The sequence below is a fragment of the Schistocerca gregaria genome, chromosome 8 (assembly GCF_023897955.1).
Source record: "Schistocerca gregaria isolate iqSchGreg1 chromosome 8, iqSchGreg1.2, whole genome shotgun sequence".
In the NCBI taxonomy this organism is placed as follows: domain Eukaryota; kingdom Metazoa; phylum Arthropoda; class Insecta; order Orthoptera; family Acrididae; genus Schistocerca; species Schistocerca gregaria.
In genome coordinates, this window is record NC_064927.1 from 210,451,942 (window position 1) to 210,471,578 (window position 19,637).

Consider the following 19,637-nt stretch of genomic DNA (forward strand, 5'->3'; position numbering starts at 1 on the left):
CTATACGGTGGTGCAAGTTATTGTCTCAGGTATTACACCCTGCAGCCATTCATCCAGATGGGGCATCATTTGCCAGTAATCAACATAAATGAAATTTCTTGTGCTTCACTGGAGCCTTGAAATAATACTGATTGTTTTACCAAAACAGCACTGTAGTGTAGCATTTAATTTATCTAGGTGGCATGCTGAAGGTAGAGTGTCCAAGCACTGTCAAGTGACACATATCCTTTTAAGTCTTTACAAAATTGAGTGTGATCCTTATTTTTATTCAACTAATTAGTTTTAATATCTTTTGCAATGTCATTTTAATGACTAATTTCTTATTTGGAATTTGCCTGTGTGATTTTAATTATTTTTTATCAAAATACTTAAATCTTCACAATACTGATCTTTTGCTTTAAAGACAAAAGGCAACAATCTATTTGTGCTGGCTTTGCAATGGTCACAAAAATTTACTTTTTGTTACAGCAAGATGTACTTTTTTTTATTGTCACACAAATTATTAAACATCAAAAATCATGAAAGGAGAGATTGCTACTCGCCATAAAGATGACACACATTAAGATGATACATTGAGTTGTAGACAGGCACAACGGAAAGACCATTACACCAAGCTTTCGGCCAAAGCCGTCTTCAGAAAAGATAGGAAAACACCCACATATTCACACAAGCAGGCCGACCTCGTGCACACATGACCGCTGTCTCCAGCCACTCTCGCTGGACTGCCAGTCATCTCAAAAACTATCAGACATAGTTTGTTGATTTTTATTCTGCCTTTCTTGACATTGTCTCTCAATTTCTTCAAATATTCTCTTCTCCAGCAAAGGGAGAAACCATTTCCTTAGAGACTTTTCCTAGAATAACAAAGAATGGCTTTGGTATGGGCAGCTGCTTTTGGTTTGTATGGTAACAGAATGTAATTCAATGGAGGTGCTTCAAAATTGGAATACATTTTCATCATTGAGAGTACACTGCAATGAACATATTTCTTGTAAGGAATTTTAAAAAATCTGCAATTCAATATGTAGCAGTATGCATAGGCATATATCATCACTTTTGCCATGTAAAATAAGGTTCTCATTGTGAACAGTAACATTCTCCAAGAGTCAAATCATTTCTAGTGTGATCTGTTTGCCCATAATTACAGCATCTACATTTATAAAACCAAGAGAGTTTTGAGAAATAAGACAAATCTTCTTCTAAATAGATAGCTCATAGTGTAAGGCACTTGTATAAGTTCTCAGTTCTTCACCAAATTTCTCCTTTCATTTATCATGACTTTTGTTGGCTGATGGATTTGTGTTTTCACACATTTTAAATGCCACACTTGCAAAGAATAAATGTAAGAGAAAAACAGAGAGAAGGTAGTCAACAGACAAACAAAAAAGAACTGATTTGTAATGGTTAATGGCAAATAACCAATGATATAGATCCCACTGGAGTGGTCAAGATCAACCCAACTCCCATCATACCTACTTTGACAAAAAATTGTTGCCAACAGCAGTTTTACAATATTTATTATGGGTATAATAAAGCAGATGAAGATTTAAACAAAACACAGATTTATAAAGAGAGGAAAAGAATGCAAAAACAAATTGAAATCCTTCAAGCAATGTATGACAAAAGTTTCAGCTGCATCCACACCCAAGTTGGTAGAACTGATTCGTTTAGAAATGTTACAGGGTAGAAACAAGTAAGTGGGTGCAATCATTATTACATATGATGGTGATGGATGGAATTGTGTAAGAGAAAAAAAGGTCACATGGGAAGGGAGGTGAAGGTATTGCTAGTTTGCTAATGATATTGTGGTGTGGGGAACCAACAGTAAAAAGATACAAGAACTAACAAGACACCTTAAATGGAAAAAAACTGAGAGATATGGAATGAAATGCAATGTGGGGAAAAAAACTCTGGTTGTAACCAGGGGAGACAAGAAGCTATGGGAAAGATTAACATTAAAGGTTAGACTACACAAATTGTGTATAACTTTTAATATCTAGGAACTATGATAATAGAAAATGAAGAAAAGGTGGCAGAAGTTAGCAAAGAGGTACAATAAAGCAGTGCATTTTATCAAGGTTTTTCACTCTACTGACATAAGAATCATACACTTGGACAGTGACAATAAGAGAGGAGAGAACAATTCAAGTCAGTGAAATGAAATTCATAAAAAGTATGTTAGGAAAAATGAACAGAGACAGAATGAAAATGAAGATGTTCATAATGAAATTGGAGAAGAAGAACTCAATGAGAGAATTGAGAAGAATGGATTAAAATGGTTTCGTCATGAAAAGAGAATAGGAGATGGAAGAATACCAACAGAAATGATAGAGGCCAAGTCTGAGAACATGAGGGAGACCTAGGTCAAGATGGACTGACCTAATAAAGACGAGTTTAAGATAAAAGAAGTTGGACTGGAACAAAACATTTACAGAAGATAAATGGTGGGCAGTGGAGGAAGGTGGGGAAGTACCATTAACGTCCTAACCCTGTCTAGTTCTGTTTGTAACGTAAATTAAAATAACAACAAGGCTTATAAATAAAAGAAAATTCAAGTAAATTGTGCAATAGAAATAACGATTGGGATAACATGTATGAAAATATAAAATGATAGAAACAAACTAAACTGAAATAAATACTTAAAAATAATTAAAATTACATGTACAGAAACTCAAAGCAAAAAAGAATAAATGGAAGAAAAAATGAGAGCAAATAAAATACACTGATGGGAGGAAACAAAGAAATTGCAACACCAAAACAATTATTAATGTACAGAAATGAAATTTCAGGAATACATCCATCTAGGTAAATATATTTAAGCGATTATCAATTTTGCAGATGGAGTCCCATGCCTGTTGCATTCAGTCCATCAATAAAGGGACAGTTAATACTCTTTGTGGATGATGCTGGAGCTGTCATCCTATGATGCCCAATATGTGCTTGATTGGAGATAAATCTCATGATGAACAGTCCAAGTCAACATGTCAAGGATTTGTACACATGTTCAGTTACAACAGCAGTACGTGGACAAGCATTATCCTGCTGGAAAACACCCCCTGGAATGCTGCTCATGAATGGCAGCACTACACTAAAATACAAATTTGCAGTCAGGATGCATGAGCTGCTCCTGCTGTCATACAAAATCACACCCTAAACCAGAATTCCAGATGTAGTTCTGCTGTTTGTAACATGCAGCTTGAGTGCAAATCCTCAACTGGCCTCCTCCTAACCAACACATGACCATCATTGGTACCAAAGCAGGACCAGCTTTCATCAAGAAACACAACTGGCCTCCACCCTGCTCGCCAATGAACTCTCGCTTGACACCAGTTGAAGGTAAAAAGCGATGGCTTGAAGCTGCTCTTGAGGTAACAGATTTGTAACAGTTCACTGTGTTCCCACTGCTGTTCAAATTGCTGCTGCAGATGCAGTATAACGCAACAGAGCCGTACACCGAACACGATGGTCTTCCCTCTTGGTAGTGCCATGTGGCCGTACAAATCCTGGCCGTTGCAACTGTACATTCTCATGACAACCTCTTCAAGCAATCGTACATTGGCTACATTCCTTCCGAGTCTTTCTGCAATATCACAGAAGGAACGTCCAGCTTCTCGTAGCCCTATTACATGACCTTGTCCAAACTCAGTGGCATGTTGGTGACAGCATTTTTGTCACCTTAGCAGCATTACTGACGATCAATTCACCATGTCCAGACTCAAGGTAACCAACACTCTTGACCATTAAGGACACACAATCTTCCGCATAACAGTTAATAACAGCTAGGTTATGGCATAGGTTGAAAATCAGGTGTAATTTTAAAGATTCTAGTCAATCACGAGATTTTTTGTCAATTACTTGCAAACAAGGTCCCATTAGGGTTAATGGCTGCAGGGTGTCACACCTGAAGCCCTAACCAACACCAAGGCTAAGGTGGCTTCAAAAAGTCGATCCTACCCTCGAAGACCTCCTGATTTGAGAACTGTCTCATCTAACTATTTATACGAAGATTAAGAGCAATGAAATATCACCCCATTAGCTTTACCACACCCTCATTCATTCACATTACTCTGTCGTTAGGCTGTATGTAAAGCACAGATCAACACACATGTGGCATGGCTTGAAGTCAATAGAAACTGGCTCAAGAATTACAGCATATTTTCTAATTTGCATATACAGCCTGAAGATCAGTTTTGCCAGTTGAAACCCTTCCCTGTAAATAAAGAAATTTGCAACAGAGAACCTGAAAGTAGACTTTCATTATTAGTCTCAGTTCCGTATGTGTAACCAGTTAGCCAATATGATCTTCACTGATTACCTCACTCATCTAAGCCATTAACATCTATGAAATTTGTGTCATTGTGAGGTAAGTAATAGTGTTGTGTGCAAACTAAATTAAGAAAAGAACTCACTCTAATTTGTGTGACAAAAATTACGAACTGTTCTGTGGTTCAGATTGCACACTAAGCAGCAAGTGTCTAATTTTTGATGGATGAGCTAGTTCTCTGGGACGAGGAAAATGCCCATGAAGCACAGTGGTGTTGAAATAGAATCCATGTAGAATGCCTAAATCATTTCTGAGGAGAAGCTGTGAATATAATCAAGATAAAAAACAAAATGGAATTTATTTGAAGTAAACTGCAAATGTCCAGTACAATTAAGGTTGTTCAAAACTGTCAACATAAAAACCATGACAAATGTATTTCACACAATGCAAAAGTGTTGTAGCTTCTCCCTAGAAGCTGTAGATGTAGATGTAGAAGGTAATATGTCACAATTATAATCATTCCTGTCACGCAAATATATGAGAGAAACAATGAGACCAAAAGAAAAATCACAAGCATTGAGCTGTTGCGAAAATAACAAAAGATTTGTTTCAGTACCAGAGTAATGGAAAAGTGATGCTGAACTATGAATGTTTTTCTTCTGAAAAATCACTTCCATAACATATATCGGAATATTGTCACAGTACATGGGATCCTAAGACAGACAGACAGAGTAAACATTCAGCATACAATACAAAGAATGGTAGCACAGATGTTCACATTACTTTCTGTCAGTGAAGAAAGACAGATAAATGTCGACCAATATGTATTGCCAGGCAATAAATGGGGACAACCACCTCCAATTTTTAAGATTTCACCCTAAGCTTTGCAAAATTCACTTCACTATCATTGGGTGCATTGAACTGATGCAGACACACCATGAAGCTGCTTATGTGCATTATTTCATTGGAAAACTGTTGACATTACCTTCAAGTGGAAAGAAAGGGTGCAAAATCATTAGGAGAGGTAAATCTGAACACTTAATCACGTAAATAAATGTAGTGTATAAACAAACAGCACTATATAAATAATTTTCATCAACTGGAGATTGGTTTATAAAATTTATGAATAACTATGTGCTTCAATTTAGAGGCTGTGGTGTTGTAAGTATCATGTCACTAAGATTAGCAAACTAAAATGTGAAAAGCCAATTATATGCTGGTAGCTGCTGATTTGCAGCACACAGAAACCCAACTGCAAACATGTTGGTTGGTTAAAACTATAAGACCAGAGCACAAACTGAAAAACTAGTACTGTCAGTGTGTTGTTGCATGTTCCTATGCACTACAAATTCTATCAGCTATGAGCAATTGCTAGCTTTTCCTTCATTTTTATTCTTTGTTTTTATCCCAAAATTTCTGTTATTGTAATTAATTAAGGTTTTCTGCAATATTATTCACAAAATTAAAGATGTTTCTGTAGTAAGAGTTTACTTAGTACCCCATTGCCTTGCATTCTTAATGGCTGGAGTAAAATATATGTAAATAATTTGCACTAAATATTTGTATGAGATTTGTTTATTACATAATAGATTGTTTCTGAATTTATCTTACAGTTTCAACTACTTATAAAGAAAAGTACTAAATACTGAGTGAATTTTGGCTACAACTTATTCATACAAGAATTCTAAATGACCGAGCCAATTACAAAGCAGGGTATGCATGTTATCATAATGACTTTTCTTATTTTGAAACAATGTTGTCAACAACTAACATAAATCTTGAACAAAGCTACAAATCAATCTATTACCACATCCTCCATTTTGCATTCTCATTCACTGGCTTTGCCAACTCTTAATGAAATGTGTTATCTTCCAATTTAATCCACACCTTAGGCTATAATACAGATAACTGTCAGCACAACCAAAATTGTGAGGGGCTGGGACAGGGAGGCACAGTATCACATTCTAACCCTTTCTGCTGTATTCCAACTCCACAATTTGTAGTGGGTTCTTTTAGATTAGGGCAACCAATTATTCTTCGTAACAGATTCTGCAGCAACATAATTGGCTCTCTCTTCTCCCAGCTGTATTTTACTGTATCACTGATGGCTGACAGGACATGTGTTACAGACAATATCTTTACTATGTCTCTCCTAAAATCTGCAGAAAAAGCCAATACGGTTAAAAAGGTACAAGATTTAAATTTTTGTTACCTACTCTCAAACAAGAAAGGATAATTCACATCTCTGTAGCAAAAAATACACTACTTCCAAAATGAAATAGCTGAAAATGTTGTGGAAGACACCAATTCCAGACAGACAACTAATTCACTTTTACCCATATATGAATGACAGTATACAAGTAAATTACTGCCCACTTCAAGCAATATATGGCAACACAGAGGGCAAACACTAGGGAAGATAAATCCAGCTGATCAAGCAAAGAAAATAGTATCACATACAGTAACCATTACCTGGCTTGGCTCAATACTCACATAAACTAAAATAACTTCTTTCCGAACAGGAATTGGAAGGCACAATGGTACCAACCAGTCGCCGTGTCATCCTCAGACCACAGGCGTCACTGGATGCGGATACGGAGGGGCATCTGGTCAGCACACAACTCTCCCGGCCATATGTCAGTTTAAGAGACAAGAGCTGCAACTTCTCAATCAAGTAGCTCCTCAGTTTGCCTCACAACGGCTGAGTGTACCCCACTTGCCAACAGCACTCGGCAGACCAGATGGTCACCCATCCAAGAGAAAGACCAGCCCAACAGTGCTTAACTTCAGTGATTTGATGGGAACCGGTGTTACCATTGTGGCAAGGCTGTTGGCTCAATACTCCCACAGCAAAGAAAATTTCCACAACAGTGGCAGTTATCACCAGATCCATATGTAAGAAGAAAAAATTTATTTAAAATGGGAGGAATATAACCAAAAAATGATAGAAAACACACAAAAAGATACTTCACTGTTACAACAAGAATATGTTTTATACACCCTACACCTGTAGCATTATTTACATATACACCTGTATCTATATTTTGTGGGATTTTATTTTCAATATACTGAATGATTATTGACTGAATCCAAAAAATTTTAATGGCGTCATTATCTATTGACTGGCGGAGATATAAAACCATGTTACAAGTTTAATACAAGACAAGTATTGCAGCTAAAATCTCTGCATTTTTCTTCAACTGACACTGTGCAAATACCCGGACTGTATTCATCCACTATTTGAGAAGGTGAGTACTCAGAACCTTGCAACCAGCTTTACATATAATTTCAAGCCTTCAAAAAAAATCTCACTGACACCCCACGCAAATGATGAAAGGGAAAAAGTTTATTGTTTACTATATTTTCACTGTTCATGCAAACATCAGCATCAGGCATGATGGTCTAAATCACTTCTTCATTACTAGTAACTCTAATTTACAATGTAGTTTGCAGACAGTATCCACATACACTGACATTGCACGATAGTAGTGGAGCTAGATGCACAGGACACACCATTTCGAAAATTGTTAGGGAATTCAGTATCCCAAGATCCACAATGTCAAGAGTGTACCAAGAATACAAAATGTCAGGCGTTACCTCTCACCATGGGCAATATAGTGGCCAACAGCTTTCACATAATGCCTAAACCAGCTGTGCTTGTGTCGAGCTGTCAGTGTTAAAAGACAAGCAACACTGCGTGAAATAACTGCAGAAATTAATTGGGGTGCATGACAAACATATCTGCTAGGACAGTGCAGTAAAATTTGTCATTAATGGGATATGGCAGCATACAACCGATGCACTTGCCTTTGCTAACAGAGCGACATTGCCTGCAGCGTCTCTTCTGGGCTTGTGACTGTATCTGTTGGACCTAGATGACTGGAAGACCATGGCCTTGTCAGACGAGTCCCAATTTCAGACGGTAAGAGCTGATGGTGGGTTTGAGTGTGGCACAGACCCCATGAAGTCATAGACTTCAGTTGTCAACAAGGCACAGTGCAAGCTGGTCATGGCTCCATAATGGTGTGGGCTGCATTTACATGGCATTCCTTTGGTCCAAGTGAATCAATCATTAAATGGTTATGTTCAGCTATTTGGGGACCATTTGCAGGCATTCATAGACTCCACGTTTCCAGAGATTGATGGATTTTTTTTATGGGCCATGATTGTTCATGGTTTGGCCACACAGTTCACCCGATCCCACCAAACATTCTTCGGACATGATTGAGGTCATTTGTGCATAAAATCCCGCACCGGCAACACTTTTGCAATTATGGACAGCTATAGAGCCAGCATGGCTCAATATTTTTGCAGGGGATTTCCAACGACTTGCTGAATCCATGTCGAGTTGCCACACAAAGCTGGGCAAAAGGTCAGACACGCTATTAAGAGGTATCCCATGACTCTGCCACCTCAGTGTACACCACTGAACATACCTGCAAAATTATATCCCTGTGTGAAACACAGTTTAGAAGATATTACGTCATAAACACTGAGCTGTGTGGAAAACTAGCTTTTGCTTAAAATGAAGCACAAATTGCCCAGCCTACATTCAACCAGCATTTCATAACGAGAGCACCTAGTGAGTTGCAACACGCTTTAACTTCTATCTCAAACCTTTTCTAAACTTTTTCTCACATGCCTGACATAAAATATTTATCATATTACTCATTTGTTAAGTAATTAGATGTCTGAAGCTGTTTTATGCATGGGAGTTAGATTCTTTAAGGAATTGGAGGTGTACTGGTGTGACAGAATATGTCATAGTAGAAAGTGTATGGAAATTAAAATTACACTCCTGGAAATGGAAAAAAGAAGACATTGACACCGGTATGTCAGACCCACCATACTTGCTCCGGACACTGCGAGAGGGCTGTACAAGCAATGATCACACGCACGGCACAGCGGACACACCAGGAACCACGGTGTTGGCCGTCGAATGGCGCTAGCTGCGCAGCATTTGTGCACCGCCGCCGTCAGTGGCAGCCAGTTTGCCGTGGCATACGGAGCTCCATCGCAGTCTTTAACACTGGTAGCATGCCGCGACAGCGTGGACGTGAACCGTATGTGCTGTTGACGGACTTTGAGCGAGGGCATATAGTGGGCATGCGGGAGGCCGGGTGGACGTACCGCCGAATTGCTCAACACGTGGGGCGTGAGGTCTCCACAGTACATCGATGTTGTCGACAGTCGTCGGCAGAAGGTGCACGTGCCCGTCGACCTGGGACCCGACCGCAGCGACGCACGGATGCACGCCAAGACCGTAGGATCCTACGCAGTGCCGTAGGGGACCGCACCGCCACTTCCCAGCAAATTAGGGACACTGTTGCTCCTGGGGCATCGGCGAGGACCATTCGCAACCGTCTCCATGAAGCTGGGCTACGGTCCCGCACACCGTTAGGCCGTCTTCCGCTCACACCCCAACATCGTGCAGCCCGCCTCCAGTGGTGTCGCGACAGGCGCGAATGGAGGGACGAATGGAGACGTGTCGTCTTCAGCGATGAGAGTCGCTTCTGCCTTGGTGCCAATGATGGTCGTATGCGTGTTTGGCGCCGTGCAGGTGAGCGCCACAATCAGGACTGCATACGACCGAGGCACACAGGGCCAACACCAGGCATCATGGTGTGGGGAGCAATCTCCTACACTGGCCATACACCTCTGGTGGTCGTCGAGGGGACACTGGATAGTGCACGGTATATCCAAACCGTCATCGAACCCATCGTTCTACCATTCCTAGACCGGCAAGGGAACTTGCTGTTCCAACAGGACAATGCATGTCCGCATGTATCCCGTGCCACCCAACGTGCTCTAGAAGGTGTAAGTCAACTACCCTGGCCAGCAAGATCTCTGGATCTGTCCCCCATTGAGCATGTTTGGGACTGGATGAAGCGTCGTCTCACGCGGTCTGCACGTCCAGCACGAACTCTGGTCCAACTGAGGCGCCAGGTGGAAATGGCATGGCAAGCCGTTCCACAGGACTACATCCAGCATCTCTACGATCGTCTCCATGGGAGAATAGCAGCCTGCATTGCTGCGAAAGGTGGATATACACTGTACTAGTGCCGACATTGTGCATGCTCTGTTGCCTGTGTCTATGTGCCTGTGGTTCTGTCAGTGTGATCATGTGATGTATCTGACCCCAGGAATGTGTCAATAAAGTTTCCCCTTCCTGGGACAATGAATTCACGGTGTTCTTATTTCAATTTCCAGGAGTGTACATTTTAATAGCATAAACCACTAAACTTACAATAATAGCATATACACGTAAGAGAACATATAGTAAAGAAGTTTTTAAAAATCTACAAACTTTTAGATTCAGAGAGTCCCAACACCCTACCCACCATTTAGTTTCTTTTCATTTACATCAAGTGACATAAAAGAAGTTCAGAAAATGTATGAAAAGCTTCTCCATCATTTCATTTCCCCAATGTTTTGCACATTTTGTTACCAACCATCTGATTTGTTCTTCCCATTATCTGTTTCCCCAAACCTTCAGAGCGTACTTGTCATTCTAATCCTATCAGTTTTAGAAGAAGAAACTCATTTCCAAATGTCCAGATAACACCAGCCTTTTATTGTGCAAGAAGAAATCTCTAATTATGAAAAATCAGCAATGAATTGTAATTTTTTTTATAATCAATGACTTTTCCACATGTTATTTTGCAAGCATTACTTTTTAAGTCCATCTTAATATATCATTTGCAAGAATGATTACATTTCTTTGTGACTAGTCAAATTTGTAACCTAACCCCCCCCCCCCCCCCCCCCAAAAAAAAAAAAAAAAAAAAATCTCTCTCTCTCTCTCTCTCTCTCTCTCTCACACACACACACACACACACACACACATACACATACACACACACAAAACCATGCACTCAATTCAGCTCTTACCAATTCAGTACCTGCTCCTTCCATACTCAAATAATGATGTAGATTGCACAGAGAGACAAAAATGCAGTATGAAGCATTCTACATATTAACACTTTATCTCATTGAAAAAACAATAAAATGTCTTGATGTAATACAAACAAGAATCATGTTGATACTCACAATTTAGACACAAGAGACTGGGGTAATATAGGCTCATTCTGCAATGCACGCAGCTCATCAGACAAGATTAATCGTCTGCCTAGGGTCATATCTTCAGCAGCAGTGCTGGTTGTTGGCTTTTCTTCAGATATTGGTGGTGGGCTGTAGTCCCCACTGATGCTCAGTTGACTCATATGTGCAGCCATCTTTTCTTCTGTAATGTGCTTCTTTGGTGGGCGGCTACAAAATAAAGACTCCAGTAAACATACAGCATTTTGTGACACTATTTTTATACCATTTTCTTTCTCATCAAGTTAAGAAGGACTAGCAATTGTTTCTAACAACATCCTGCTGCTCACAGTCTCAGCTATTATAAATTACTTTTAAAACTCACTGTAGCAATCATATTGCAGGTAGAAAGTGAAAAATTTTAGCGATATTCATATAAGTGCTATTCATTACTCATTTGTTAATATATTTTAATAAATAAACTACCATTTTGCCACTGCTTTTCTCTGGTATCGTATTATGCTGAAATAATAATGTTTGAATAATGGGTTTGAGATTAATCACAAAATTCAGAACAATGTTTTGAAAAAATTCTTATCTACACACTTTTAACATACTTAATCAGCTCTTAAACACATGTCGTTTCTGAATGGTTATCTTGAAACGCAGTTACATACACAAAACGCCACCACACTCCTAACTCCAGTATGGTCTCTGTTAGCAATATTTTCCAATTTCGTTCTTGCAACAGGAATACATACAAGGTGAGACTGAAAAGGTCTTGGCTTTGGCTCCTTACAATTAGGATTGACAAATGAAAGCTTGATATCTTAAAATGCATTACACACTTCCTATTCTAATAACTATTTTTAATTTCAGGTAGACTATGAGATGGCTGAGACCCAAGAAGGTTCATACCTATAGTTACAGGCCATCATGATGCTTTTGGTTTTGCAGGGAAAGTCTGCACAAAATGTTAACACTGGAGTGTGTCAACTGTTAACAGAGAAGTATCCATCCTATAGCACTGTCAAAACATGAAGGTATCATTTCAAAACTGGACATTTCACTCTTGAAGATGAACCCTGCAATAGGTGGTCCACAACATCTGCAGACCTGGCTACAATTCACGCTTTCCATACGCAGATTCTTGAAAAGCAATGACTATCTGCCAAAGAAATAACTAAGGTATTGGATGTACCTAGGGAGCACAATGGTTTCAATACTATCAGTGTCCTCGACACAACAATGTTCTAAGTGAAGTGGTTGCCAAAAACATTTGAGCAGTGAACACGAAAATGCACGAGTTGAAACATCCTATTGTTTTGATTGATTTTTATGCTGTAAAGAAGTTACACACTAAGGATAAAATCTGTTGCATATTTATGGTCAAAGGAACTGCACCAAGCAATCGACTAAAGAAGTTATGGCATCTGTTTTCTTGTACAAACATAGCATTCTGTTGGCAGAATCCCTGTCTCAGGGTTATAGTTATAAAGGAGGTTATTATGCCACATTCTCTGATTCGCTGAAGGACATCACACCTTTGCACATGTTCTTAATTCTGATTGTCAATCTGGATGTCTGTGTTCCAAATTGTTTGACCATTCTTCCTACTCAGCTGACCTGGCCCCTTTGGACTACCATTTGTTTCCTACTCTGAAGAAACACCTCAAGGGTCATCATTTTTAACACAATAAATATGTCAGAATACGACATTAACAGACAGCATCAGCTTCAGATGGTCTTTGTTGCAGAAAACACTTCTTTCTTAACCTACCTACAACTTTCTTTTGAGTAGCTGTTACAGTAACTTTTAACATATCACATTCAGCAAGTTCAGCAACAAAAGAGGTAAAGAAATCAATACTCTCTTCTGAGACATACAACTGCACAACCAAAGTTTATCTGACACTCCCATTAGCAGCAGACTTCCTCCATCATTTCATTGTTGTGCTAGTATACCTTAAACTCCCAGCTTTGCTTCGCAACATTAATACAAGCACTGTTCATACATTTGAATTAGCTTTTCCATAAATAAGTCATTTATGTGCTGTGCATATCCCAAATAATGCTATGTGCCACGTGGACACAATACTCATCCTCCTCAAACTTCCACTTCAAACTTCGTTTTCGTTGCTGACACATCATCTTTACATGTTTTGTTTCATTTCACCATTCTTCAACTTAGTTGTAAACAAATCTTTAGGCAATGGCTTCCTATAGTCAAGATGGCATAAGAAGTTCTCTGACACGTCACAGCATTGTTGCCAGCTTTCAACTGTGGAGCAGTAATGGCTATGTGCAAACAGTAGCTGTATACAGAGCTGAGACAAGACTGAGGTGTTGTCATAGAGACGTTTACAATATTTTTGTTACGTTATTGGCTTAGGTAGGAATGCAGTGTCTGTTGCGGACTTATGTCAACTCAACTACAGATTTGTTTTCATTACTTGAAGTACCAATTCCTTCTGGAGCTCACTGCTTGAAGAAATTCCTCTCAGTGAGTATTTGTTCTATTCTTTATACACAACAAAAAACAAACAAAACTAGGAGAAATGTACACACAAAAACAGGGATTGGGGGAGGGGGGCACTGGGTGGGAGGGAGCAGTTATAATGTTTGTTGGAGTTGTGCGAGAAGTGGAAAAATGAAGATAATGGAGGGAGAAGAGATGGTGTCAGAGTCACACATCTCTGGTGGGAAGCAGGTGTTATACAAATATGCTAATACCCTTTTCAGTGCCTGTACAAACTGGCCTGGTCGCATCCGTGTTTGGCGACATTGTGGTGAACGCACATTGGAAGCATGTATTCGTCATCGCCATACTGGCGTATCACCTGGCGCGATGGTAATGGGGTGCCATTGGTTAGACGTCTCTGTCACCTCTTGTTCGCATTGACGGCACTTTGAACAGTGGGCATTACATTTCAGATGTATTACGATTCGTGGCTCTACCCTTCATTCGATCCCTGCAAAACCCTACATTTCAGCAGGATAATGCACGACCGCATATTGCCGGTCCTTTACGGGCCTTTCTGGATACAGAAAATGTTCAACTGCTGCCTGGCCAGCACATTCTCCAGATCTCTCACCAATTGAAACATCTGGTCAATGGTGGCCGAGCAACTGGCTCTTCACAATACACCAGTCACTACTCATGATGAACTGTGGTATCGCGTTGAAGCTGCATGGGCAGCTGTATCTGTACACACCAGCCAAGCTCTGTTTGACTCAATGCCCAGGCGTATCAAGGCCATTATTATGGCCACAGGTAGTTGTTCTGGGTACTGATTTCTCAGGATCTATGCACCCAAATTGCGTGAAAATGTTATCACATGTCAGTTCTAGTATAATATATTTGTCCAATGAATACCTGTTTATCATTTGCATTTCTTCTTGGTGTAGCAACTTTAATGGCCAGTAGTGTAGCTTTGTGGGACTTCACATAGTTGTTGCTGGTATTGCCTTTGCAGAGGCTACACTTCTCCTGATTTCTAGACGATTTTGGAACTGTATCCTCTCGTCCTGTTTGTTGTTCTTCCTGCTCTTTCACTCTCTTGAGTTCATTCCCCTGCTGAAGTATGAAGTATTCTTTCAACTTTCTTGTTTATTACTATTTTGAATATGATCCAGGCAATTATTGCCAACATCTCCAAGATGTTGTGGAAGACATGCATCGACCGTATCCTATATGCAACCTTTGCAGTATATTTATGAGTCATTTGATCAACCACATCCACCCAACAGTCTGTTGCACTGCACAATGTCATGGTTTCAGATTCCTTCTTTAATTATGGTTACTTCAGAATGCAGTGTACACAGACATATGGCATTTCCATTCTTCTTGCCTTTGTATACAGTCAAGGAACATTCAGGGTTGCCAGTCTGGTGCAGGATGGTGACACATTATTTCAACATTTTACTTCTTTATCTCATCCGGCATTTCAAAGTGGATCTTGTTCATTATACTAACTGATGAAATTTTCTTTTCTTTGAGCTACTTAGCAAGATGAAGAGACATGAAGAAGTTGTCTGTTGTCACATTTCTTCCTTGATTTTGTTGGTTCCACGAGATGTGGAGTCACATACTCAGCGAGTGGTTGCTTCGCTCCAAACACATCTCTTTTTCTGAGGGATAGGAAAGCATTAAATACATCATATGGACATACATCATGTTCTTAATAGTTTCCGAGGAAACCGGTGGAAACAATAGGGAGCAGGACATATGTAAGTGATAGTAAATGAAACATTGTGATCTAATGTTTGTTTCAGTTGTGTGTATTGTTTTGTTTTGTTTTAGGCCACAAAAACAACTAAGGTCATATGCGCCCATGTCAGAACCTTAGAACACTAATATGAATAAGGAGTTAAAAGCAACTATGCATTAAGCCCAATCAATGAAAGGATAGAGAGTGAAGAACAAGGAGAAAAGAGAAAGGTCCACAAAATACACCGCTGAGACAACAGAGGTCACAAACTACAGATTAAATGTCCTTCGTCATATTGCTATGATGAATAAAAAGTAATACACACTTGACAGCCCACGTGCTGTTTGTTAAAATGGCTGATAACTCAGATGGCAAACATATAGTAAAGCTTAAGTGGTTAAAAAAGGGCATTTGGTCATGAAATGTCAAACCATCAAGGTTGAAGACAATGAGCACAGAATGGTGGGGGATCACCACTTAACAAATAGTGATGGCTAAAACGACGGTGCCCAATACACAACCTAGCTAAAATGAACTCTTCACTGCGAGAGGTTTCATTCCCCAGAGATAGTTCCCATGAAAGAAAGGCCAGCGGTGATGCCAAAGTAACACTACCTACTTACAGACAGCAACATGGAGATCATTGGAAGGAACGGAAGAACTAGCGGGTCGGGGCAGGAGGACAGCAGGCTTGGCAGCAGCGTCAGCTGCCTCATTTCCTGTCAGACCAGGAACGCACACAAACATCACATTGGCCCCTCCAGGGTGAGCACTAATGGATCGACTGTGAACAGCACACAGAGGCTCTGAAGGACACAGATAGAATTGGACTATATGACACTGTTAAAAAGCCTGTCTCACTGGACGTACTGCATGGTCTAATACATAGCAAAGAACTCTGCTATAAATACTTAGCGGTGTTCCAGAAAGCAACACCAAAAATCTTCAGTGCCAATGACACAGCACATCTGATACCACAGTCAGTCTGAGAACCATGAGTGTACACTAAGGCACTATCACTAAGTTCTGTGCAAAGGTCAAGAAACTTAAAGCAATAGACTGAATCTGGAGTAATTTCCTTAGGAAGCGAATGAAGTCCAAGGTGAGCATGGGCCACTGCATGAAGTCAGAGTGGTGAAGGGTTCATACCCATTGGAAAAATTGCACGTAGCATGAAGTTAAGTTGCTGGGGCAACAGCCAAAAGCAAACTCCGGGAAATAACACAGAACAGAGATGCACCCCATACTGGCGGTCATAGGAGTCATCAAAGGAGGGTTCGTAGGATGGATGGCCAGGCATGCTAGACAAACAGCATGCATATCTGGAGAGGAGAAAGTCGCAGCAGTAAGACAGCAGTAGTTCAGCAGCTTCTGCATAGAGACCACCAACAGGGCTAGTGTAAAAAGCACCAGTGGCCACATGGATTCCATGATTTAGAAGGCATAAGACAGACAGACGGGCAGATGCATAAACGAAACACCTGTCCTTGAACGGACACGGGATTGGTTCAAACAGAGGATGGTTGTCTGATCCACTTTCCAGGAAATACCACTTAGGAGACGTAGGATATTGAGGGACCAGATACAGCGGGCAGCCAGGAATGACACATGGGATGGTCAAGAAAAAGTTTTCTATCACGTGTGAGCCCCAGGGATTTCAAGTTTTAGCAAACAGAAGAACAATAGGCCCAAGATGTAAAGGCGGTGGAAGAAACCCATTGCACCACTAGAAATTCATACAAATGGTTTTATCAGTGGAAAAGCAAAAGTCACTGTCGATGCTCCATGAGTAAAGATGATTGATACATTGCCAAAGACACTGCTCAAGGAGACAAGTCCTTAGAGAACTGCAACAGATCGTGAAATTATGAAAGAAAAGGAAGTCTGAGATGCCCAGTGGGAGAAGGCCGTAATAGGGTTAATGGCTCTAGCAAAGAGGACAATGCTCAGAATGGAACCTTGAGGTGTCCCATTTTCCTGAATGAAGGTGTCCAATAAGGCAGAATCCACACGTAGCTTCAAAACTCGGTCCTTTACAAATTTCTGAAGGAAATGGGACAGGCGACCTCTGAAGTCTCACGTGTGTAGAGTAAAGAGAATAACAGTCCTACAGCAGGTGTCGTGGGCTTCCTCCAAATCAAAAAACATGACCACAGTGTGGTATTTCCGCAGAAAATCATTCATGACATGGGTTGACTAAGCGACAAGATGGTCAATTGCAGAATAGTGAGCATGAAATCCCCAGTGTGCAGTGGTTAGTAAATTGCAAGAATCGAGCCACTATATCAGAAGAGGAGGGTCCGCAGGTGGGGGGGGGGGGCAGGAGGGGGAGTGTGGGGAGTGTGGGGAGGAAGGAGGTGTGGGGGGGGGAGGGGAAGGGAGTGAGTGCATCTGGGGGGGGGAGGGGAAGGGAGTGAGTGCATCTGGGGGGGGAGGGGAAGGGGGGGAGTGCAACTGGGGGGAGGGGAAGGGGGGAGTGCAGTGGGGGGGGGAGGGGAGATAATGAGGGGGGAAGTGAATGAGTGTGGGGAGGTGAGGTGGTGGAACGATGTGGGTTAAAGTGAACTGGAAAGAAATGCGAGAGATCAAAGCAATTGCGAGGACACAATTTTGTTTCCTGAAGGCAGAAAAAGTGGATGCTGCAATTCAAAGAGCAATCATACCACCATCTTGTTGGACCTAATGGCATATATGTTCCTCCGGACAAGAGTCACAATAGGGAAAGGGGAGGAGGGAAAAAAATGAAGGGTTATCACCCCGGCGGCTTCTAGTGCCAGCCTTCAAAGACTCACTGTTACAGGGCACAGAGTCTGGAGGATCTTGTTCCATGACATCTAGGGCTGTCCTCATTCTCATTGGGCCTGCCTGAGGATTCCAGGGCAAAAAAACAGTTGGTAGTGCACACTAGTGAAATGCAGGTCTGCTGGGTGAGGGTATCACACACCAACACCACTGAAGAGGATCTCCGAGTTGGCGAATGAGAAGATTGTTTGCCTTTCTTTGATTTCTTAGAGTCCTTGCAGCTGTCAGATGATGTGTGCTGGATGGAGAGACATAAAAGGTCTTCGCGGGAGTATTCACTGCCAGAAGCGAAGATTTGGTGGCTTGTTGCACAGCTGGAAGAGGAGGAGATGGGCATGCTACCATGATACTGGGCGATTCTACAGCCATGGGGCTGAATTTGAGATTGCAAGTCTGCGTGGCCATCTCCTTTGTGGAATGGTACTTTAAGTACCAGATGGCAAACTGCAGGTCTTTCAACTAGCCAACAACTCGCAAGTGACTGGGTAAGGCACTTTTTCCTTTCCCCGGACCTCGTGGATGGTCCACTCATTGAGATACAAGGGACATTCTTGGGAACAGGCCGCACGGTCCCCATTCCAATTGATACAGCATGGAGAAGGAAGTGGGCAATCGCCCTCATGAGCATTCCTACCAGAAGTAACAAATTTGGCTGTGTTTTGACTGGACATTCAACTGTGGTTGCAACAGTGACTCTGGTAGCAGTGCATTGGGTTTAGAAGATATGTCTGGACTGTGATGTCTTAACCTTTGATGGAAACACTACTCCATCAAAAGTGAGAAAAAGAATGTGTGTAGGCACTAAGGTTGCATTAACCTTTTTCATTACCCGATGGATGGCAGTGATACTCTGATCAGAGATGAAAGACTGAAGTTCTCCCTCAGACAGGCCATCAAGCAGCCTAGTGTAAACAACACCACGTGAAGAATTCAGCATTGGATGGTATTTGACATGAACATGATAGCTGTTGTGGAGCGAAGCTGCAAGCAATTGTTGGTATTGAAAATCACAACTCATACCCAAATGCAAAGTGACATTAGGTAAACAAGAGCAGGGTTTCACAAGGCCTGCAACTGCATCAATACGTTTCTGAATAATAAACAAATTAAATGTAGCAATGGACTGGCCTTCTTCAGTATGTGGCACGACAAGCAACTGAGGTGCAGCTGTGAGATTCTTTAGCCCCACTTTGTTTACGTTTAGTAGATGTTGACTGAGATTGTGATTAGCTCACTGCAAGAAAATCCTCCATGATTACCAGCATCTCCAATGAAGCTCACCTCCCAACTGCCCTCCTCTCCCCCCCCCCTCCCCCCCCCCC

General features: G+C 41.1%; 1 protein-coding gene across 1 annotated transcript in view; it reads right to left on the bottom strand.

Annotated features, from left to right (window-relative positions):
• Nucleotides 1-19,637, bottom strand: part of LOC126284527 (probable serine/threonine-protein kinase samkC) — a 73,853-nt gene that overhangs the window by 20,065 nt on the left and 34,151 nt on the right. The window contains exon 4 of the mRNA XM_049983521.1: nt 11,315-11,533. Within this exon, the coding sequence (XP_049839478.1) occupies nt 11,315-11,533 (219 nt within the window). The remainder of the gene's footprint in view (nt 1-11,314; nt 11,534-19,637) is intronic.